The sequence below is a fragment of the Oncorhynchus mykiss genome, chromosome 30 (genome assembly GCF_057628025.1).
Source record: "Oncorhynchus mykiss isolate SJ-2025 chromosome 30, ASM5762802v1, whole genome shotgun sequence".
Lineage (NCBI taxonomy): Eukaryota > Metazoa > Chordata > Actinopteri > Salmoniformes > Salmonidae > Oncorhynchus > Oncorhynchus mykiss.
Window position 1 is genome coordinate 21,356,458 of NC_143051.1, and position 24,018 is coordinate 21,380,475.

Here is a 24,018-nt window from a genome sequence, read left to right on the forward strand (position 1 = left end):
GTGTGTGTGTGTGTGTGTGTGTGTGTGTGTGTGTGTGTGTGTGTGTGTGTGTGTGTGTGTGTGTGTGTGTGTGTGTGTGTGTGTGTGTGTGTGTGTGTGTGTGTGTGTGTAATAACATAGGTCGGTGAGCTTTAACAACTCATGGTTATGTCATGTCATGTGCACTGTCTGCAAACAAAGTGGAGCCCACTAGTCTCCAGCAGTTCTTTTTTTTTTTTTTAATAAAAAGACAGTCATATGGGTAAGAACAGTCCTTTACTTTGTCTGTTGAGAACCCTACCGCTTTCAATAAAAGAAGTACGACATCAAACCATTTACACAAAGTACTACTGTCATTTCCAGCAGTAGGGCACGTCAACAATTTACAGGTGAAAATGAAAGAAAAACCGGACATGTCGTCATCATCACAAGTTGCTTTATAATATATGAAATTGGAATGTTACGAAAACATGTCCAAGTAACCCTAAAAAGCCACGGATATCACATCTATATATTCATATCATAATTAATTATATAAAACAATCTACACAAAAATAGAGCCTAATATTTACAGAACAGAGAAAACGATACTATTTACAACAGCCCAAAAATGTACTTTTAAGATTAACAATAAGCAATTATATATATATATATATATATATATATATATATATATATATATGTATATATATATGAGAGAGATACTGTACATATATATATATATATAGATATATATATAGATACTGTATATACGGTATATAAACAGGTTGCTGTGGTGAAATAGGCGGGACCAGGAAGTGACAAATGACAACGCAAACTATCACAAAGCAGCCATCTGCAGCAGCTGTTCTTTGAACTGTTGAGCGTGGTGTGAGAGATCCGTGACTCTGTCCACCATGTCCTGCACGTAGGCTGTGTTGGGGTAGTGCAGCGCGGCCGTCTTGGTAGCTCCCACCACTGTCTTCAACAGGTCACATAGCACGTTGCTGGAGTTCATCACCCGGTTGGCCACTTCGGGCGTGGCTGCCTGCCTGGACAGGGTGTCACCGATGAACACCAGTTTGTGGGCGCTGAGGATGACGAACTTGCTGTGCGCCACGAAGATGCGCGGTGGCTGGCCGGCGCCCACGCAGCCGAAGAAAGCGTCCACTGCGTTGAGCAATGTGACAAAGTGCTGCTGGCACTGCTCCGCATAGAAGCCCAGCAGCTGACGGTCCCGCCCACACAGCTGGGCCCCGCCTCCAGCCAGGGAAGGGGAGGGAGAGGAGGAGGAGTCTGAGGGGGAGGAGGAGGGGCCTGTCGGGTGCTGGTGGGCGATCCACTGTGTGATGTCATTCTCCACTGGTTTGATCACCTCTTGCTCCAACTGTATGAACTGGTTAATCTGTGACATGAAAGAGTAAAATCTGATCAATATTTTTGGTTCCATTTCTCAATTGTCTTAAAATGTACACAAGTAGATAAACTGTGTGGTATTATGGAGACTAAACTGTGCGGTATTATGGAGACTAATGTACACAATAAACATGATGAAAATACATCCTACATATCAATTTCATCATGGAATTCTCCTTCTTCTTCCATAGAGAAGATAATTGCTGCATGATTACAGGAGTGAAAAGGTTAATCTCCTGTTCTACGGCAGTATGTTTGACTGCTCTGTCAGAGTGGGCCAGATGTGTCCTCCTGGCTCTGCTCTATTCTAGGAGGTAGGCACTGTCTCTGAACCCATGAAGGAAAGGTCATCCACTGTGAGCGTTTGAATATATTGTATGTTCAATAAATTATGTGAACAGTATGAGAAGTCTGTTTGAGAGTGGATACATTTCTCTGCCCACATCTCTCAGCTTTATAGAAAACCAACGTGGCGGAGCAACCGTTTTGTTGTTTTTCAAATTGAGGAGTGGGCCTTTAATACTGTAAATCTAGTGCATAGAAACAATACTAATACATGAATATGCATGACTAAGTATGGTGGCCCAGACTGGCCAAAAGAGGAAAGAAGCCGTTACCTGTTCCTGTCCCAGCTGTAACTTGCTCTGCTTAATGATGTTCTCTTTCTCCAGGAGCTCCTTCTGCTGCCGCTCAAAGTCCTCTTTGCCCTGAGGAGAAACAAGAGTGTGACTGAGGAGAAGACTAACCAAAGCAGCAGATTCAAACAGCAGAGGGTAAGTACACGTGTAATTCCCAATGCATAACCTGCGATACAATTCCTGCTACTCAGATTAGGATTGAAAACATAGTCCCTCTCATATAGTCCTACATGTTGATGCTCAGTAAAACATTTGTATGTTAGTTATTCCTTTCAGATCTATCTGTTGTCTTCCTGGATGAACAGATGGGACTACCCAACAGGCAGATGGGCCTGGCTTTACCCACTCTTAGAAAAAAGGGTTCCAAAAGGGTTCTTCGGCTGTCCCCAAAGGAGAAGCCTTTTTGGTTCCAGGTATAACTCTATTGGGTTCCATGTAGAACCCTCTGTGGAAAGATGTGAATCATTCTGCAGAAAGGGTCTTACATAGAACTCAAAAGGGTTCTACCTGGAACCAAAAAGGGTTCTTTAAAGGGTTCTCCTATGGGGGACAGCTGAAGAACCCTTTTAGGTTGTAGATAGCACATTTTTCTAAGAGTGTACTGATAATGCAGCTAGCATGCTCAACACCACCTGATTAGCGTTTCCCTTAAAGGTTAAATATTGTGTCAACACACTTAAGACACTGTATAGGAATCTAGTGATTCACATCTAAACTCTCACGCATAGATCAGGGATTATATGTTGATGTGATGGGCTAACATTTGACCTAGCTACCGTTTGTCTTACCATCTAAATTGAATGCTCGACTGTAAGTCGCTCTGGATAAGTGTCTGCTTAATGACCAACGTTTTGTGTACAGTAAATGTAACATCTGTGTGGTAGGTCAGGCTAGAGTCAGAGTCAAACATACCTGCAGATGGACGTAGTCATAGTCCTCCATCCAGCTCTTCACACATTTCTCACTATTGTTCATGTTGCCTTTGTCCTGGTTGGAGGGCACAGGAAAGGGCTTGGTCTGGCCTACGTAGTTGTCGCTGTCCGAGGACGGGGAGGTGAGAGGATGGAGGACGGCTTCCTCTGGCGTGCCCCCCCTGGGGTAGGAGGACCCATTCATGGTTGGCGCCCGCCTGAAGAGCAGCTCGGCGTTACCCCCCACGGAGGAGGCCAGCTGTTTGGCATCGTCGGGCACCGTCCTGGAAACCATAACGAAGCGGTCCAGGTTGTCACTCTTAATCTGGTGCTTGGTGCTGCTGGAGGTGGCCAGGGCGTTGAGGGCCCAGCCGCAGTTCTCCAGGCTCTGGTAGGTCTGCAGGATGATCTGCTGGGAGTCCTCCAGCCTTCCCAGCTGCCTCCTCAGCTTACTGTGCAGGCTGGGGTCTGACAGGGCCGTGGCGTTGGCCACAGCACCCCTGCCAAATACCACAAAGTCTGCCAGGGCTGCCCGTACCCTGTCCAGCACGGTGCGCACCTCGTTGGTGTGGCGCTCCATGAAGGGGTAAGTCCTCCAGTGGGAGGAGGAGGCCAGGGTCTGCAGGGCCCCCACAGAGGCCTCCACGGCCTGATGCAGGCGGTACAGCCTCTGGACTGCCTGGTCCACATCTAGGGCCAGTCGGCCCTCAGCGCTGGAGACCGTGGAGGTGGAAGAGGTGGACATGGAGCTGCGTGTGGAGCCCGTGCTGGAGAAGGACAGGCGGTTCACCCCGTCTGTCATGTCCCCCAGAGCAGGTGGGATGTCATATACGCCCTGGCACTTCCCCCTGTCCCTCTCCTGGGGGGTGGAGCGGTGCTGGGAGGGGGGCTGCTGCATCCCCCTGGGGATATCATACAGATCGCCACGAGGCCCCGCCCCTGAGAGCTGGTGGGCGGGGGGCGGCACGTCGTAGATGCCTTCGTTGTCGCTGGCGACAGGGCGTTGGAGGTGGTGGGGTCCGATTGGCTCGGAGCTGGGGGGAAAGTCATAATTGGACTGGGGGGGCGGGGAGGGTTTGGTGAGGGTGGGTGGGGGTACGTCGTAGATGCCCTCCTGTTGTTTGTGTTGTTTGAGAGGTTGGGGGAAATCGTAGTTTCCCTCCTGGAGGGCTGGGGTGTTCCGGCAGGGAGGCACAGAGTACACCTGTACAGAAAAGGCAAGCGTTTGGATGAGTGCCTCATAGACTACAGTATTTTTAAAAAATGTATTTAACCTTTATTTAACTAGGCAAGTCAGTTAAGAACAAATTCTTATTTACAATGACGGCCTACAGTAAGGAGGGGAGTAGACAGCGCATCAACCAGCATGCAACAATGAGTCATAGCTACAGAAATACAGGTTACCAAATCAATAACAAACAGGCTTTGCACCACATTATTTCAATTAGATATTGAGGAACTGACAGAACCGACTGTTTCGGTTGATACTATATTTGCAAACCTCAGTGCTCAGCTTCCTATTCCTTCCCCATAACTCAGTATCAGCCTGAATATGGCAAAACGCATAAGCAATAAACATCTAGCATTGTCCTGACAGTGTGGAATATGGATTGTGACGTAAATGGCACGTAGCGTGAAAGCGGAGCTGGATAAATAAAAAGAGTGGGCTGTAAGTGATTTCAGTCAGCCTTGAAATGTGCTCCTCACTGCGAGACAGCCCGAACCCAACCGTAATTAGGAGCGACGCAAATAACGGGTTCCCACATATTTCACGTTATTACAAACAAACTGATGGCCCTAAGCCTTGGCTGGGCCTAGAACACTGTATCCAGGGTGTAATGTAAGATGCCCCCAACTACATCCCAAATGGCACCCTATTCCCTACAAAGTGCACTACTTTTGACCAGAGCCCTATGGGACCTGGATAAAAGTAGTGCACTATATAGGGAATAGGGTGCCATTTGGGATATATCCCCAGAGACGTAATAATTTAGTCCTTGACTTCCCTGCTGGAGTGAATGCAGAGAGAGAGAATGCTACTCAGCGAGTTTTGCTCGAACACTATTGGCAGGCAACACTTTCATTTAGGGAACCGCGAAAATGTTATAAATATGATAATTTGACATATTAATTTATTACCATGCAATTAAGAGGGATACTAGAGCATGTATCAATAAATAAATAGTAAAATGTTCCGGACCTAAATGGCTACCGCTTCCTTTTGACTTTATTAGAATGTAGAATGACCAGGTTATAAACCTTCTAAATGTGGTCTCAGTGTGGGTAGTGTTTCTCTGTGTAGTTTGAGTGGTCTGACATACCCTTTGCGTAGAGGGAGGGATATCGTAAACCCCTTGTGTCCGGGGGTCCATCTGAGTGGATTGGGGAACATCATAGACTCCTCCTTGGGAAGGAGAATTGCAATGTTGTCCAGGAAAAGGCGATCCCATAATTTTCCCAGGAGGAATGTCATACACCTGGAAAACAGAGTGACATTCCCAAATCAGGATACCATAGATTACATTGAATGGCAGAAACAGCAAAGTAAAACACTGACGCGGTGTCTCAAATGGCTCCCTGTTCCTTATATAGTGCACTATTTTTGGCCAAGGCTCTGGGGTGCCATGTCAGACAAAGCCTCAGTGTTTCATACAAAGTAGCTAACTGCATAGAGAATAGGGTGCCATTTCAGATTTTCCCTGATGGATTGACATAAGAATTTCTATGTTATGTGTAGAGGTAGAGACACTTACCCCCTGTGGTCTCATGGGAGGAACGTCATAGAGGTCCTGTTGGGTGTGCTGGCCAGGGCTGTAGGCGTAAGACTGTCCCACTTGTGTTGGGGTCACCACCTGTCCACACCAGGACACACACAAGAAACAACACTATAAGGACCTCTGTCTCGACAACTGTTTCATGACAGTTCCACAACAGTGATAGTCTTACAAATTACACACAGTACACACAATTCACCTCATACGTCCTATGACTTGTTACTGCAGGCCCTGAGTCATTCTGACGAAACCTATTTATCTCTCTCTCGTGGCTCCCATAGTTGGTTTGTATTCATTAGTGCACAATGGAACGGCAAGCGAAAACCAGCGTTTCTTATTGGAAATGTTCAGGTAGTCCCTCCCTGGACTCCCTTTAAGTATTCTTCTGCTTGGTACCTAGTGAATACGACCCTGTTCTCTCTGGGTACATCCCAGATGGAAACCTATTCCCAATAGGATGCTATTTGGGATTCCAGCCACGTAACCGTGAAGTAGGGGACTGAGCTGTCATGAGGTGTGGTGCTGCGAGAGAACAGACGTCCCAGAAACATGGATGTCACATTGGCTCCTCAGGAGTAGGGAGGCGAGAAAGAAAGGAACAGACCGCTTTTTCCTCCCTTTCCATCACTTTTTCACTCGTGTCACATTCCTCCACCTCTCTCTTTCCCGTAAGTGTTAATCACCCTCCCAATCTTTCTTTCTCCCTCCCATACCTCTGTCAGTTCTCTACTCTTACCCTGTATATCCCAGCCTTCCGAGCTCCAGACTTCCTCGCTGCGTCAGACAGACAGAAGAATGTACGGAATGCTCTTCCCCCTTCCCTGTATCCCGCTACCCCCTCCTCTCTCTCCCTGTCCCTTCCTCCCCCTCCATAGACACACCACCATCACCACACTGGAACATGCAGGGTTCACTGACAGGGCTTGAAAATGGGAACCATACGTATGGCTTCCTGCTCTAAAGACAGAAAGACTCCAGGGAGGTAGCAAGAGGCTGCTTCCCAAATAGAACCCTATTTCATAGGGCTCTGGTCAAAAGTAGTGCACTATATATTGGGAAAAGGGTGCCATTTGGAATGCACTGAGGCTACACTGAGATCTCTATGGTCTCTTCTTTAGTCCCTGTGTAGCCATCCTAATACCTCCTATTTTTGAGAAGTTATGAGCTGAATGATGGCATCCAAAACCCCAGCATTAGACCCCATCCATCCACCAGACGAAGATGAATGTCTCAGTGGAGAGAGAGAGAGAAAGAAAGAGAGAGAGAGAAAGAGAGAGAGAGACACAGAGAGAGATAAGAGAGCGGTATAGAGAGATACAGAGAGAGATATATCTCACCCTCGAATATATAAGGTTTGAGGTCATCTGCCATTAGCCTAAAGAGCAGGGACCCAGACTTCATCAAAGAAACATGGTTATAAACAGATCCAATGGTTGCCCTCTAGGTTACAAAGATATGGTTGTCCCATCCACCAAATAACTAGGTGTGAAACAGAGAAAAGACTCTGTCTAGAAATTAATAAGGAAATGATCTCAACAGAGAAACATTTCCTCATGTGTGCTACCTATATCACCCCAATAGAATCCCCATACTTTAACGATGACAGCTTCTCCATCCTAGAGGGCGAGATCAACCATTTCCAGGCCCAGTGACATGTGCTAGTCTGTGGCGACCTAAATGCCAGAACTGGACAAGAACCTGACACCCTCAGCACACAGGGGGACAAACACCTACCTGGAGGTGACATCCTTCCCTCCCCATATGCCCCCTTAGACACAACTACGACAACATAACCAACAAAAACGGGTCACAACTCCTGCAGCTCTGTCAGAGGCTGGGTATGTACATAGTCAATGGTAGGCTTCGAGAGGACTCCTACGGTAGGTACACCTATAGCTCATATCTTGGCAATTGTACTGTAGACTAATTTATCGCTGACCTCAACCCAGAGTATCTTAGAGTGTTCACAGTCAGTCCATTGACACTCCTATCAGATCACAGCAAAATCACACTCTACTTGAACAGAGCTATGCTTAATCATGAGGCATCAAAGCCAAAGGAAATGAATAATATTAGGAAATGCTATAGATGGAAGGAAAGTAGTGTGGAAATCTACCAAAACAACAATTAGGCAACAGCAAATTCAATCCCTTCTAGACAATTTCCTGGGAAAAAAAAATTCACTGTAAAACTTGACAGTAGAAAACCTGAACAGTATATTTGACATATCAGCTGCCCTATCAAATCAAAACATTTCAAGCAGACAATCTAAGAAAATGAACAACAATGACAAGTGGTTTGATGAAGAATGTAAAAACTTAAGAAAGAAATTGAGAAACCGATCCAACCAAAAACATAGAGACCCAGAAACCTGAGCCTACACCTTCACAGCACATCAGAAATCAGCTCAATGTAATTGAAGAATCCATAGAATGTAACCCCTTCTGGGAAAATTGGAAAACTCTAAACAAACCACAACACGAAGCGTTATCTATCCAAAATGGAGATGTATGGATAAACCACTTCTCCAATATTTTTGGCTCTATAACAAAGAACAAACAGCAGAAACATATATACAGTGCCTTGCGAAAGTATTCGGCCCCCTTGAACTTTGCGACCTTTTGCCACATTTCAGGCTTCAAACATAAAGATATAAAACTGTATTTTTTTGTGAAGAATCAACAACAAGTGGGACACAATCATGAAGTGGAACAAAATTTATTGGATATGTCAAACTTTTTTAACAAATCAAAAACTGAAAAATTGGGCGTGCAAAATTATTCAGCCCCCTTAAGTTAATACTTTGTAGCGCCACCTTTTGCTGCGATTACAGCTGTAAGTCGCTTGGGGTATGTCTCTATCAGTTTTGCACATCGAGAGACTGAATTTTTTCCCCATTCCTCCTTGCAGAACAGCTCGAGCTCAGTGAGGTTGGATGGAGAGCATTTGTGAACAGCAGTTTTCAGTTCTTTCCACAGATTCTCAATTGGATTCAGGTCTGGACTTTGACTTGGCCATTCTAACACCTGGATATGTTTATTTTTGAACCATTCCATTGTAGATGTTGCTTTATGTTTTGGATCATTGTCTTGTTGGAAGACAAATCTCCGTCCCAGTCTCAGGTCTTTTGCAGACTCCATCAGGTTTTCTTCCAGAATGGTCCTGTATTTGGCTCCATCCATCTTCCCATCAATTTGAACCATCTTCCCTGTCCCTGCTGAAGAAAAGCAGGCCAAACCATGATGCTGCCACCACCATGTTTGACAGTGGGGATGGTGTGTTCAGCTGTGTTGCTTTTACGCCAAACATAACGTTTTGCATTGTTGCCAAATAGTTCAATTTTGGTTTCATCTGACCAGAGCACCTTCTTCCACATGTTTGGTGTGTCTCCCAGGTGGCTTGTGGCAAACTTTAAACGACACTTTTTATGGATATCTTTAAGAAATAGCTTTCTTCTTGCCACTCTTCCATAAAGGCCAGATTTGTGCAATATACGACTGATTGTTGTCCTATGGACAGAGTCTCCCACCTCAGCTGTAGATCTCTGCAGTTCATCCAGAGTGATCATGGGCCTCTTGGCTGCATCTCTGATCAGTCTTCTCCTTGTATGAGCTGAAAGTTTAGAGGGACGGCCAGGTCTTGGTAGATTTGCAGTGGTCTGATACTCCTTCCATTTCAATATTATCGCTTGCACAGTGCTCCTTGGGATGTTTAAAGCTTGGGAAATCTTTTTGTATCCAAATCCGGCTTTAAACTTCTTCACAACAGTATCTCGGACCTGCCTGGTGTGTTCCTTGTTCTTCATGATGCTCTCTGCGCTTTTAACGGACCTCTGAGACTATCATAGTGCAGGTGCATTTATACGGAGACTTGATTACACACAGGTGGATTGTATTTATTATCATTAGTCATTTAGGTCAACATTGGATCATTCAGAGATCCTCACTGAACTTCTGGGGAGAGTTTGCTGCACTGAAAGTAAAGGGGCTGAATAATTTTGCACGCCCAATTTTTCAGTTTTTGATTTGTTAAAAAAGTTTGAAATATCCAATAAATGTCGTTCCACTTCATGATTGTGTCCCACTTGTTGTTGATTCTTCACAAAAAAATACAGTTTTATATCTTTATGTTTGAAGCCTGAAATGTGGCAAAAGGTCGCAAAGTTCAAGGGGGCCGAATACTTTCGCAAGGCACTGTATGATCAAATACAAATTTTACAATCAACTTTTAAAGACTACCAGAACCCACTGGATTCTCCAATTACATTGAATGGACTACAGGACAAAATACAAACCCTGCAAACCAAAAAGCCCTAGGGGGTTGATGGTATTCTAAATTAAATGATAAAATTAACAGACCACAAATTCCAATTGGCTATACTTAAACTCTTTAACATCCTCCTCCTATTTGGAACCAAGGACTGATCACCCCAATCCACAAAAGTGGAGACAAAATTGACCCCAATAAGTACTGCGGGATATGCGTCAACAGCAACCTCTGGAAAATCCTCTGCATTATCATTAACAGCAGACTCGTACATTTCCTCAGTGAAAACAATGTACTGAGCAAATGTCAAATTGGATTTTTACCAAACTACCGTACAACGGACCACGTATTCACCATGCACATCCTAATTGAAAAACAAACAAAAACAAAGGCAAAGCCTTCTCATGCTTTGTTGATTTCAAAAAAGCTTTCGAATCAATTTGGCATGAGGACCTGCTAAACAAATTGATGGAAAGTGGTTTTGGGGGGAAAACATACAACAATTTAAAATCCATGTACACAAACAATAAGTTTGTGGTTAAAATTGGCATGAAACACACACATTTCTTTTCACAGGGCCGGGGGGTGAGACAGGGATAAGCAGCTTGAGCCCCACCCTCTTCAACATATATATCAACACATTGGCGAGAGCACTAGAACAGTCTGCAGCACCCGGTCTCACCCTACTACAATCTGACGTGAAATGTCTACTGTTTGCTGATGATATGGTGCTTCTGTCCCCAACCAAGAAGGGCCTACAGCAGCACCTATATCGTCTGCACAGATTCTGTCAGACCCGGGCCCTGACAATAAATCTCAGTAAGACAAAAACAATAGTGTTCCAAAAAAAGATTCAGTTGCCAGGACCACGAATACAAATTCCATCTAGACACCGTTGGCCTAGAGCACACAAAAACCGATACGTACCTCGGCCTAAACATCAGTGCCACAGATAACTTCCACAAAGCTGTGAATGATCTGAGGGACAAGTCAAGAAGTGCCTTCTACACCATCAAAGGGAACATACATTTCAACATACCAATTAGGATCTGGCTAAAAATACTTGAATCAGTTATAGAACCCATTGCCCTTTATGGTTGTGAGGTCTGGGGTCCACTTACCAACCAAGAATTCACAAAATGGGACAAACCCCAAATTGAGACTCTGCATGCAGAATTCTGCAAAAATATCCTCCGTTTACAACGTAAAACACCAAATAATGCATGCAGAGCAGTATTAGGCCGATACCCGCTAATGATCAAAATCCAGAAAAGAGCCATTACATTCTACAACCACTTAAAAGGAAGTGATTCCCAAACCTTCCATAACAAAGCCATTACCTACAGAGAAATTAACCTGGAGAAGAGCCCCCTAAGCAAGCTGGTCCTGGGGCTCTGTTCACAAACACAAACAGACGCCACAGAGCCCCAGGACAGCAACACAATTAGACCCAACCAAATCATGAGAAAACAAAAAGATAATTACTTGACACATTGGAAAGAATTGACAAAAAACAGAGCAAACTAGAATGCTATTTGGCCCTAAACAGAGAGTACACAGTGGCAGAATACCTGATCACTGTGACTGACCCAATATTAAGGAAATATTGACTATGTTCCGACCGTGAGCATGGCCTTGCTATTGAGAAAGGCCACACTGGCAGTCAAGAGAAGACAGGCTATGTGCACACTGCCCACAAAATGAGGTGGAAACTGAGCTGCACTTCCTAACATCCTGCTAAATGTATGACCATATCAGATTGCACAGACCCACATTTTCTTTTTAAACAAATCGATTTTTGATAAACTCCCATATGTATTGGTTGAAATACCACAGTGTGCAATCACAGCAACAATATGTGTGACCTGTTGCCACAAGTAAAGGGCAACCAGTGAAGAACAAACAATTGTAAATGCAACCCATATATATGTTTATTTATTTTTGTTACATCTGCCCCTGACACACCCTCTACTTCTCATCCTGTGTCTCCCTAACCTGCTGCCATTCCCCCAGTGTTATCTCCCTCTCTCTCTGTGTGTGGGTGCATGTGATTGTGTGAGTGGAGACAGGTGTGCTGGAGGCACAGCTGCAACCTGTTTCATAATCAAGACCTCTACAAATACTCAGCCCTGCCACTTCCATGCTGCCAGATTGTAATCTCTGATCATTCCGGCCGCTCTGCTGCTGGTCCCTGTCTCGGCAGTCCTGCGTCCCTGCTCAGGACCCCCACTCTACGGCTTCCTTGGATTCCGCTCCGGACCTGCTTACCCTGCCTTCGCTCCCCTTGCCCCGGCCTCAGCCTCAGTCCTTGTTTCCCTGCTACCTGTCTGAGGCTCCCCTGGCCACCCCATCTTCCCCCCGCTGTTCAATAAATACCTTAGTTACCTTATCCCTGTCTCCTCACCTGAGTCTGCACTTGCGTTCACTTGCTACCTGCTTATCAATTTTTCCCTTTGTACTTTAACTATTTGCACTACGTTTCAACACTGTATATAGACATATGACATTTGAAATGTCTGTATTCTTTTGGAACTTGTGAGTAATATTTACTGTTTTTACTTTTTATTTATTTAACTTTTGTTTATCCATTTCACTTGCATTGGAAATTTAAACATATATTTCCCATAGAGGGAGGGAGGGAGAGCTCTGTAAATACCCTCCCAGTGTAATTAAAGGTGCTCATGGTTGGGATTCCTATCCATACATACATACATATGTATCCATACATATGTATCCATACATACAGTCCATACATATCCAGGCTCCGTATGTACAGTTGAAGTCAGAAGTTTACATACACCTTAGCCAAATACATTTAAACTCAGTTTTTCACAATTCTTGACATTTAATCCTGGTAAAAATGCCCTGTCTTAGTTCAGTTAGGATCACCACTTTATTTTAAGAATGTGAAATGTCAGAATAATGGTAGAGAGAATGATTTATTTCAGTTTTTCTTTCTTTCATCACATTCCCAGTGGGTCAGAAGTTTACATACACTCAATGAGTATTTCTTAGCATTGCCTTTAAATTGTTTAACTTGGGTCAAATGTTGCAGGTAGCCTTCCACAAGCTTCCCACAATAAGTTGGGGTGAATTTTGGCCCATTCCTCCTGACAGAGCTGGTGTAACTGAGTCAGGTTGTAGGCCTCCTTGCTCGCCTCCTTGCTCCTTGCTCAGCTCTGCCCACAACATTTTCTATCGGATTGAGGTCAGGGCTTTGTGATGGCCACTCCAATACCTTGATTTAGTTGTCCTTAAGCCAATTTGCCACAACTTTGGAAGTATGCTTGGGGTTTTGTCCATTTGGAAGACCCATTTGCGACCAAGCTTTAAGTTCCTGACTGATGTCTTGAGATGTTGCTTCAATATATCCACATAATTTTCCTACCTCATGATGCCATCTATTTTGTGAAGTGCACCAGTCCCTCCTGCAGTAAAGCACCCACATAACATGATGCTGCCACGGATGGGATGGTGTTCTTCGGCTTGCAAGCCTCCCCCTTTTTCCTCCAAACATAATGATGGTCATTATGGCCAAACAGTTCTATTTTTGTTCCATCAGACCAGAGGACATTTCTCCAAAAAGTACAAGCTTTGTCCCCATGTGCAGTTGCAAACCGTCGTCTGGCTTTTTAATAGCGGTTTTGGAGCAGTGGCTTCTTGGCTGAGCGGCCTTTCAGGTTATGTCGATAAAGGACTTATTTTATTGTGGATATAGATACTTTTGTACCTGTTTCCTCCAGCATCTTCACAAGGTCCTTTGCTGTTGTTCTGGGATTGATTTGCACTTTTCGCACCAAAGTACGTTAATCTCTAGGAGACAGAACGCGTCTCCTTCCTGAGCGGTATGACGGCTGCGTGGTCCCATGAATTTATACTTGCGTACTATTGTTTATAAAGACGAACGTGGTACCTTCAGACGTTTGTAAATTGCTCCCAAGGATGAACCAGACTTGTGGAGGTCTACAATGTTTTTTCTGAGGTCTTGGCTGATTTGTTTTGATTTTCCCATGATGTCAAGCAAAGAGGCACTGAGTTTGAAGGTAGGCCTTGAAATACATCCACAGGTACACCTCCAATTGACTCAAATTACATCAATTGGCCTATCAGAAGCTTCTAAAGCCATGACTACATGCTACATTTTATTCTTCTCACGCACACACGTGTATCTTTGATTGGGTACAAGCTCCCAGGGCATGTGTAACCAGACACACCAGCATAGCTTCCCTTTACACAACAAAGGAAAGTCCTGGACTAAAAGGTCCTTGTTGCTTTCTCTGTAGTTCCTATACTCCCTGTGGCGTGGCTATGTGTGGGAAAGTTGCAGTGAATGTGCATTGCACAAAAGGAGATCTCTGTTTTTGAGTTACCTTCTCTCACACACAGTCCAGAGATGGCTAACATGGTACCTATGAAAGCCAGAAAACCACAGTGACCAATCTGGCTCCTCAACAGGTGCATGTCAGGGTATGTCCCGAATGGCACCCTATCCATTTTGTAGTGCACTACTTTTGACCAGAGCCTTTTGGGCCCTGGTCAAAAGAAGTAGTGCACTATAAAGGGAATAGGTTGCCATTCCTTGACGCAGACAGCCACTCTCTACTCCACTCTTCCCATAACGAGGTCTTGTCATTCATTGCCAGACAAACACTGCTCATTTATTTCCCTTCTTCACCCACTGTTTACCCAGCAGGCTTTGCCGCTGCGGCGGGCTCTGCCGGGGTACTTGGCGCTCCTAATGGTGGTTGGGTAAATATTGACCTGACTGGTTCCTTTATGGGGATGGGCAGGCGGACGGCGGCATCAGAAAATACAGTCTTGGTGGGTAAGTGTTGATGACATCATATATGCCAGGGACTGGGTAAATACTTGCTCCCACTCAGGTGATGGGATCTGTCCCAAATGGCACCCTATTCCCTATATAGTACACTACTTTCGCCAGAGCCCATAGGGAATTGGGTTCTGTTTGGGATGCAGACAGGCTCTTTAGGTGGATTCTATCATGGACTAGTCACACAGGACTGTGGGTGACTACAGAAGGATCAGGTTCAAAATGGTGTCCCCAAGGTGCTGCATGCATTGTTGGGATAGTACTGGGTTGTTCTGAGTGACTCATTATTCTTTCAGCCCACACCACATTTACTTTAATGTGCTGACAGATTCTAGTTGGTACAGGCTGGGTTTTTCCCCGCATATGATTTCCGTGGTATTCATCGTGTCATGTTGCCAACAATGACTTCATGGGTTTGATAAATACATACATAGCCTAGTATTTTAAGTAGATTTAAAATGTCATTGTCAACTGTTCACTATGACTTTGACCTTTATAAGTTAACCCTGCATTGTGATGACAGTGCTGCTTCAGCTCTGAAAGAAAGCTAGTTTGAGTGTGAATGTTTGTGTAGGTTTGTGTGTGTGAACACTGGAAGGTGTGAGCGTAGGTGTAGAAAGGCACACTAGGTTGTAATTTCACACGCTGATGACTTGATGACACATGTCAACGGTGGCCAGATCACCCTAATGGTGACAATCATATTGCCAGGCAGCCATTGACCCCTGTTAGAACTGGATGGGGTGATTCCATCCATCCATTCCCCCCTATATCGCCATCCTGACATCACCACTGTGCCCTTACCCACTCCTCAGTGTGTGTATGTGTGTGTGTGGCTGCTGCTGACACAGTAAAGCCACCATTCTCTCATATAACTTCCCCGTCCCATCCCTCCTTCATCCCTCCCTTCACCCCCCCATCTTCTCATTAGCAATTGTCAACACAATGGTGTTGTTTCAGCTTTCAGTCACTGAGGGTGGGCAGAAGTCACACAGGGAGCCATGTCAGTACCAGGGAAATTCAATCCGTTGCCACCCAATACACATTATTAATGATAAATGATATGACTAATAGCGTGTAGGAGAGTGGCATTAGTGATGTTATTCTTTGTAAGTGTCACTCAAAAGGGAAGGGGTGTGGCAGAGTTCCTATAATAGCCTTTCAAGAGGGCACCTTGGTTTACAGAGGGCACCTGTCGTGCTGAATCATGGGCTGCGTCCCAAATGACACCCTATTCCCTACATAGTGCACAGGTTGAATGTAATGCACTACATAGGGAATAGGGTACCATTTGGGATGCTACCCTTGTCCTCTTGGTTTCAAGGGGATTTCAAGGGGGCACCTGCGGTTGCTGACTCACAGTCGTATAGCTTTACAGTGTTATTATAGGTTATTTCTCAACAACGTTCACTTCAGCTGAACACTAATGTTCCCTTCCACAGCTCAGAGCGACGGTGGCCTATATAACATGGCAAACTAATTAATGCAGGTAATTAAGTGGCCAATCCCACGAGGCCTCAATCTCCATGATGACGATGTGACCATGTGGTCAAAACCAAGTAAAGATCGGGCATTTACCAGGGGCGTTAAAAGAGCCCTCACACACACACTTATGCACACATGCTCACTGATTCCATCGCTAATAAGGATAATCTTTTATTCCCTCTGATCAAAGACTTTTTTCATCTCAAAATGGGCAGAAATTATACTAATAGGGGTAGTTTTAATGATGGAACAGCCATTTCCTGTTTACTTTCCAGGAATGTATTCATTATTAAGATGTCCTTTTTGAATTGTGAGAAAGTGAAAAGGCGGGGAGAAGGGAGACCTACTAGCTGTCCCTGTCAGCATAGATTTTAAACTGGGGAAAATGGAGTTACCTATCAGACAAACATTTCCTGTCCTCTCTTTCTCCCTCCACACTTTCTTACTCCTTGGCACTGCAGAAAGAGCATTTTTCTTCTATCTTTACTTTTCTGGAAGGATCTCTCTCTCTCTCTATTTCTGTTGGTGTGTGACGGATGGACACCACCACCAACATGGACACCAATTCCCTTTGATACAATGGGATTTATGACCTTGCCCTGGGTCAAATTACACAGGCCAGTGATTCGTCACCGCGGCGACAATAGAGAGCAGACACGTGTCTAAAGGAGGGAGCCCAACAGGAAGGAATAATTCATTTTCCACACATGATTAGAGGGAGAAAATACTTCTGCGTCCCAAATGGCACCCTATTCCATTTAGAGTGCACTACTTTTGATCAGGGCCAAAGGGCTCTAGTCAAAAGTAGTCAAGCAATGTCTTGCAAACCTCACAAACAAGCCATTTATTGGAGCTTAACCTGGTTACCTCCACTCTAACGGCCAACTCAGTTACCCAAGCAGTTCACTTCCTCAATCCTCTGTGACTTCTGGGAGTTTATTAACTCAGTCGCACTGTGTTTCTTACTGTTGATCACAGTCCACGAATCAGCGAATGATAGGATCTCTACATGTGTATAAGACAGAGACAGGAAGTGGCCATAGAAGGAGCGAGCCTTGTCTTGCTGAGGCAGGATGTGAGGAAGAGGACTGGTAGGAGTAGATAAGAGGCTCGGCGGGGCCTTTGAACACAGAGCGAGAAACAGACGCACCTTTGAGAATCAGAAGAACCAGGGCCAGTGACTGATGATAAAACTGCCATCTAACACCAGTGTGGCAAAGGGGGGTGCAAGGCAGCTCCTGGTCTCTGTGAGAGGCTCTTTGTGTGGCAGAGAGCCCCAAGGATGGCTCCCAGCTTCGGGCAAGCTATGGGCCAACACTGGGGCCTTGAATGGGGCAGCTGTGGTTGGGGCGCTTTAGCTCACCCTCTCTGAAGGGTTACACAAGGACAGGCAGCCAGGGCCGCAGCATCAAACTGAGTAGCCTGAGAGAGATAGCTAGAGCCAGTGCCAAACCTCAGTGTGCATTTATATACCAAAGCCCTACGTCACATGAATATAAAATAACCAGTTGCCGATCTGAAATTTCACAGAGGGGTTGGCATGCTAGACACACACACGCACACACGCACACACACACACACACACACACACACACACACAATTAGTTCCGTTTATCCAGATCCCTATGAGCTTCTGCACATGCAGCAGCTACTCTTCCTGGGTTCCACATAACATTTACAAATGCATGTCAAAGTACAGACAGTTATAGACAAGAAGAACAGATATTACATTTCATTCAAAATAATACAAAAAAGTTAGATATAGGAATGACAACAAAAATACTATTTACAAACTATTTATATATACATATTCATATTCTTAAATACAGTACAGTTAAGTGGATCTTTAGAGAGAGGAGAGGCGCTGTGATACAACATGTTTATTAACTGTTTTTTAAAGCTAAACTTGCATTTTGCCTGAGTAACAAAGCTGTGTCCTTTCACAGCTGTGACATGTCGACACATGGTGGCTTTGGTGGGATATGAGAGGGGCTTCTCAGTATAGGAGGCTGTCTGCCTCAATGCCCATAATCATTTGACTCCTTGAAAGGAGGAAGTGTGTGTGTGTGTGTGTGTGTGTGTGTGTGTGTGTGTGTGTGTGTGTGTGTGTGTGTGTGTGTGTGTGTGTGTGTGTGTGTGTGTGTGTGTGCGCGTGCGTGCGTGGCAACCAGGAAATCCCCCTAACCTCCCTTTTAACCAGCTTAATTAGCCAGAACACCACACCTGAACAGCCCTTAATGCAGTAACCACTCAGCCATTCAACAACGGAGCTGGCCTGCCTCTTTCTTCATCAACCTAGACCAGGGCAATGTCCCAAATGGCACCCTATTACCTATTGGCTAGTCAAAAGTAGTGCACTATATAGGGGATAGGGTGATATTTGGGCCAAGCACAGCTCGGTGTTGGCAAATCAGTGAGTCACTCAGAACTCAGTGGAAAACAACACAGCACTGTCTGTCTGGACTCCACAGAGCACACAGAGGCATCCGTTGCGGCTTTCTTTAATGGCCAGTATTCAGGAACACAGCTGAAATCTGCAGTGGCACCACTTTGCTATACACAGATTGCACTTTTCGACATTGACACAGTCTAAATTTAATCTCAAACAAGTTGATTATACATTGTAGCGTGTAGACACGAGGCACATTCATATAGACTTATTTAATTGACCTTTTCATCAAAGCCTTAATTCCGTTCCCTTAGTAAACTCCTTATCAGTGAGAGGGGGAGTGATAGTGATGGTAGTAGCACTGTTCTGAGTGTGATTATGGTTGTGCCTCAAATGGCACCCTACTATACCCTACGTAGTGCACTACTTTTGACCAGAGCTCTATGGGCCCTTTCAGACGGAGACTGCATGTTTTCACAGTACAGGTGGGATTGATTGACGGCCTTTTTGTTCTGAGCTAGTGTCTCTGTTCTCTGAGTCTCTTGCTCAGGCCCCTGGTGCCTCCTGATTGGCTGACTGGCTTATCGCAGCGCCATTCCTGGATCCGAAGTCTATCCCAAACGGCACCCTATTCCCTACATGGTGCACTACTTTTGACCATGGGCCCTGGTCAAAAGTAGTGCACTATAAATGGAATAGGGTGCAATTTGGAATGCATAGCTAAGCTCCAGGCGCCTGCTCCCTATTTACCCCACAAACACACACCTTAGTTTGGTAACGTCTCTGTTAACTCATGCCTTCCTGTTGAAAATACCCCCGGATAGAAGAAATACCACCAGGATATAATTAATTTCTCTCTCTTAAGGGGATGGAATAGAGTGTCTTATCCATTTTTTTTAGATTTTGAATAAACAAGAAAATATATATATATATATATTTTACATAACTTCCAGTGATGTACCTCCGCCACTCCCTTTCCATTGACTTCCATTTGTTGTAATTATTTTTTAAATGTTTTAAATGCGATGTGAAACTGCTTGGAAACTACCTCAGAGAAACGGCCAGATACTGTGCATTCGGAAAGTATTCAGACCCCTTAACTTTTTCCACATGTTGTTACGTTACAGCCTTCTGACCGTAAGGCGCTACAGAGGGTAGTGCGAACGGCCCAGTACATCACTGGGGCCAAGCTTCCTGCCATCCAGGACCTATACAAGAGGCGGTGTCAGAGGAAAGCCCATAAAATTGTCAGAGACTCCATTCACAAGTTATAGACTGTTTTCTCTGCTACCGCACGGTAAGCGGTACCAGAGTGCCAAATCTAGGACCTAGTCAACAGCTTCTACCACCAAGCCATAAGACTGCTGAACAATTCATAAAATCACCACTGGACAATTGACATTGACCCCCCCCCCCCCCCCCCCCGTTTGTACACTGCTGCTACTCAATGTTTATTATCTATGTATAATCACTTCACCCCCACCTACATGCAAAATTACATCAACTAACCCGTACCCCCGCACACTGACTCGGTACCGGTGCCCCCTGTATATAGCCTCCACACTGACTCGGTATGGTACCCCCTGTACATAGCCTCGTTATTCTTATTGTGTTACTTTTTATTTTCACTTTTTATTTTAGTCTACTTGGTAAATATTTTCTTAACTCTTCTTGAACTGCACTGTTGGTTAAGGGCTTGTAAGTAAGCATTTCACAGTAAAGTCTACACTTGTTGTATTCGGCGCATGTGACAAAGTTTGAGTTGATTTGATTTATTCTAAAATGGATTAGAATTTTTTTTTAAATCCTCATCAATCTACACACAATACCCCATAATGACAAAGCAAAAACAGTTGTTTTCTTTACCTTCGAGAAGGACAACCATCTCTGCAGCACTCTACCAATCAGGCCTTTATGGTAGAATGGCCAGATGGAAGCCACACCTCAGTAAAAGGCACATGACAGCCTGCTTGGAGTTTGCCAAAAGGCCCCTAAAGACTCTCAGACCATGATAAACAAGATTATCTGGTCTGATGAAACCAAGATTGAACTTTTTGGCCTGAATGCCAAGCCTCACTTCTGGAGGAAACCTGGCACCATCCCTACAGTGAAGCATGGTGGTGGCAGCATCATGCTGTGGGGATGTTTTTCAGCAGCAGGGACTGGGAAACTAGTCAGGATCGAGGGAAAGATAAACGGAGCAAAGTACAGAGAGATCCTTGATGAAAATCTGCTCCAGAACGCTCAGGACCTCAGACTGTGGCGAAGGTTCACCTTCCAACAAGACATTGACACTAAGCACAATGCCAAGACAACGCAGGAGAGGCTTCTGGACAAGTCTCTGAATGTCCTTGAGTGGCCCAGCCAGAGCCCGGACTTGAACCTGATCAAAAATCTCTGGAGAGATCTGAAAATAGCTGTGCAGCGACGCTCCCAATCCAACCTGACAGAGCTTGAGAGGATCTGCAAAGAAGAATAGGAAAAACTCCCAAATACAGGTGTGCCAAGCTTGTATAGTTATACCCAAGAAGACTCAAGGCTGTAATCGCTGCCAAAGGTGCTTCAACAAAGTACTGAGTCTGAATACTTATGTAAATGTGATATTTCATTTTTAAAATGTATTTATTTATTTTTAGTTACTTATTTACCATTTTTTTCTAAAATGTCTGAAGACCTGTTTTTGCTTTGTCGTTATCTGGTATTGTGTGTAGATTGATGACATTTGTATTTTTTAAAATTCATTTTAGAATAGGGCTGTTACGTAACAAAATGTGGAAAAAGTCAAGGGGTCTGAATACTTTTCCGAATGCTGTAGCGTATAGGTTATTACACTACAGAAATACACAGCTATACTGCTGCATGGAACATAAATAGACATATAGACGACTGGTGAATCCATTTGCACTTGGCTTGGTTGTTGTCTGTGACCTGAGTATTGTGTTTGAGTGCAGAGACCTAAGTACAGGCATTTGGTGCTGCACTGTTTGCTTTTCCATGAGTTGTGCCCCGTTTAGTGCACTTCTGTGGCTTCCCTGGCCCTACACACAGCTCGCCAACACACAAAAAAGCCAACTGGGAGTCTTGCTCTCTCTATGCATAAAAACACTGACCTGTTCTGTGGTGAACTAACATCAGGGCACACCCTGTCCACATTTTATTTACATTTGCAGCCCTGCAATCCCTCTGGCCTGTGACTATGTCTGTGTAATGACTTCCATAAGACAGGTCTGAGGCCAGTGGCGTTGCAGGAGAACAGAACAGCCCATGGTTTAAACTGTAAAGCTCCAAGCCCTGTAGTATTTAATGTCTCCTGTGTCTGATGGTGTTTATGGGGTTTCCAATCCCCTTTGATAATCCCAGAACCCTGCCTGAGGTCAGGGGACCAGCTTTAGCTGAGCAGTAACTCTCTCTCTCTCTCTCTCTCTCTCTCTCTCTCTCTCTCTCTCTCTCTCTCTCTCTCTGAAATAAATAATAAAAACATTTTAGGGGGTAGATCATTTCTAATCCCCCATATATTTTTGGGGTAAATATATATATTTATATATACACATACATACAAATACACATGGAGGGTTTGTATTTTGTCCTGTAGTTCATTCAAAGTAATTGGGAGAATCCAGTGGGTTCTGGTAGTCCTAAATAGTTGATTCCAAGATTTGTATTTGATCATGATAGATAACTCTTCGTGTTGTTGTTTGTTTTCCCAGAAGTGGTTACATTCAATGGATTCTTCAATTACATTGAGCTGATTTCTTTTTTTCATAGTGTATTTCTGTATTGTTTTAGTCATTCACCATAGTGACGGTGTAGGCTCAGATTTTTCTGGGTCTCTATTCTCTCTCTATTCTCTCTCTCTCTCTCTCTCTCTCTCTCTCTCTCTCTCTGTCTCCCCCCAACCCTCTGTCTCTCCAGGTCTCTTACCTTGCTGGGGGTGTTGTCTGCAGCCAGGACGCTCCTCTGTGGAGGGACCTGGTAGACATCCTGCCCTGGAGGCACCTGGTAGATGCCCTGCTGACCCGGGCTCTGGGAGGGCGGCACCTGGTACAGCCCCTGGGACGACGACACGCCCACCTTCTGCTGGTAGGCTGAGCCCGTAGGTGACGATTGGGCGGCCGGGGACTGGGTGTCGAACATGGGACCAATCAGCAGCTTGAGGCGGTTGCCGGGGGCGATACCCTGGCGCCCATGCAGCGAGCAGAGCCACCATCCCTCAAGGCCGCCCGTGTTCTGCTCAATGATCGTTAGGATGTCTCCCTTCCGGAAGGCCAACTCCTCCGGGGACTCCGGGACGTTGTCGTACAACGCCTTGGCCATCAGGTTCTACAGAGAGAAGAGAGGAAGTCAGTCTACATTTAGCAACATACAGCTTATAGTCTTTTAGCCTGTCACTGCTTTAAGGACAAAACTGTAGGTTGGACTATATGCTAGTCTACAGTGAGCATTGAGCAACATACAGCTGAGTTTATAACCTAGTTTTAGCCCGTCACTGCTTTTAGCAACATGTCTACAGGCTTGAGCACATGTAGTGAACATTACCGTAAACCTATCTAACACATGTAAAATGATGGTCTTCTAGTCCAGGGGTTCCCAAACTTTTTCACTTGGGGACCCCCTTCCAGCATTGGGGAACATCCCCCCTGCACACACACACACACACACACACACACCTATTATTATTTTTTTTATTCAACCAGGCAAGTCAGTTAAGAACATATTCTTATTTACAATGACTGCCTACTCCAGCCAAATCCAGATGACGCTGGGCCAAATGTGCGCCGCCCTATGGGACTCCCAATCACGGTCAGATGTGATACAGCCTGGATTCAAACCAGTTACTATAGTGACACCTCTTGCACTGAGATGCAGTGCCTTAGACTGCTGCGCCACTCAGGAGCCTATATTTCTATGGGAACAAGCACTGTTCATAACACAAACTGTTCACACTCCTCTTGTTAGTAGAGATCATTTTGCAGGTTTAAACCTTGTTTCCTGCAATTGTACACATTTTGTCATTGGGTTCAAAGAAAATGTTGCAGTTTTATTCACGCACATTTCCTTACAATTCTATACATTTTGCCATGTCTAACGTGTATTCATATGATATTTGAGTGACTAATTACAACAATATCTATGGGCTAAAAAACCTAAATAAAAAACATTTGCTGACATGGGCTAGTTGATCTGGGCACCTTGTGCATTCTACTATTACAACTTTCAAAAGTACGTATTTATGGGGGGGGGGGCACCAACCCCTCGCGTCGCCCTGAGGGAGAACTCCCCACAGTGTGGGACCACTGTTCTAGTCCATGGGTTTGTTATGTACAGTAAGTCTTAGGGTGAACTGTCACAA

The 24,018-nt window shown here is 44.8% G+C and overlaps 1 protein-coding gene across 2 annotated transcripts in view; it reads right to left on the reverse strand.

The window, feature by feature from the left end:
- Window positions 1-238: 238 nt before the first annotated feature.
- nedd9 (neural precursor cell expressed, developmentally down-regulated 9) overlaps window positions 239-24,018 on the reverse strand; it is a 47,249-nt gene continuing 23,469 nt past the window's right edge. For both annotated transcript variants that reach the window (XM_036971245.2, XM_021560092.3), the window contains exons 2-7: window positions 22,590-22,988; window positions 5,677-5,775; window positions 5,245-5,400; window positions 2,925-4,127; window positions 1,992-2,081; window positions 239-1,363 (exon numbers count right to left, since the gene is read on the reverse strand). In XM_036971245.2, coding sequence (XP_036827140.1) covers window positions 800-1,363; window positions 1,992-2,081; window positions 2,925-4,127; window positions 5,245-5,400; window positions 5,677-5,775; window positions 22,590-22,982 — 2,505 coding nt within the window. In that variant the 5' untranslated portion in view covers window positions 22,983-22,988 and the 3' untranslated portion in view covers window positions 239-799. The remainder of the gene's footprint in view (window positions 1,364-1,991; window positions 2,082-2,924; window positions 4,128-5,244; window positions 5,401-5,676; window positions 5,776-22,589; window positions 22,989-24,018) is intronic.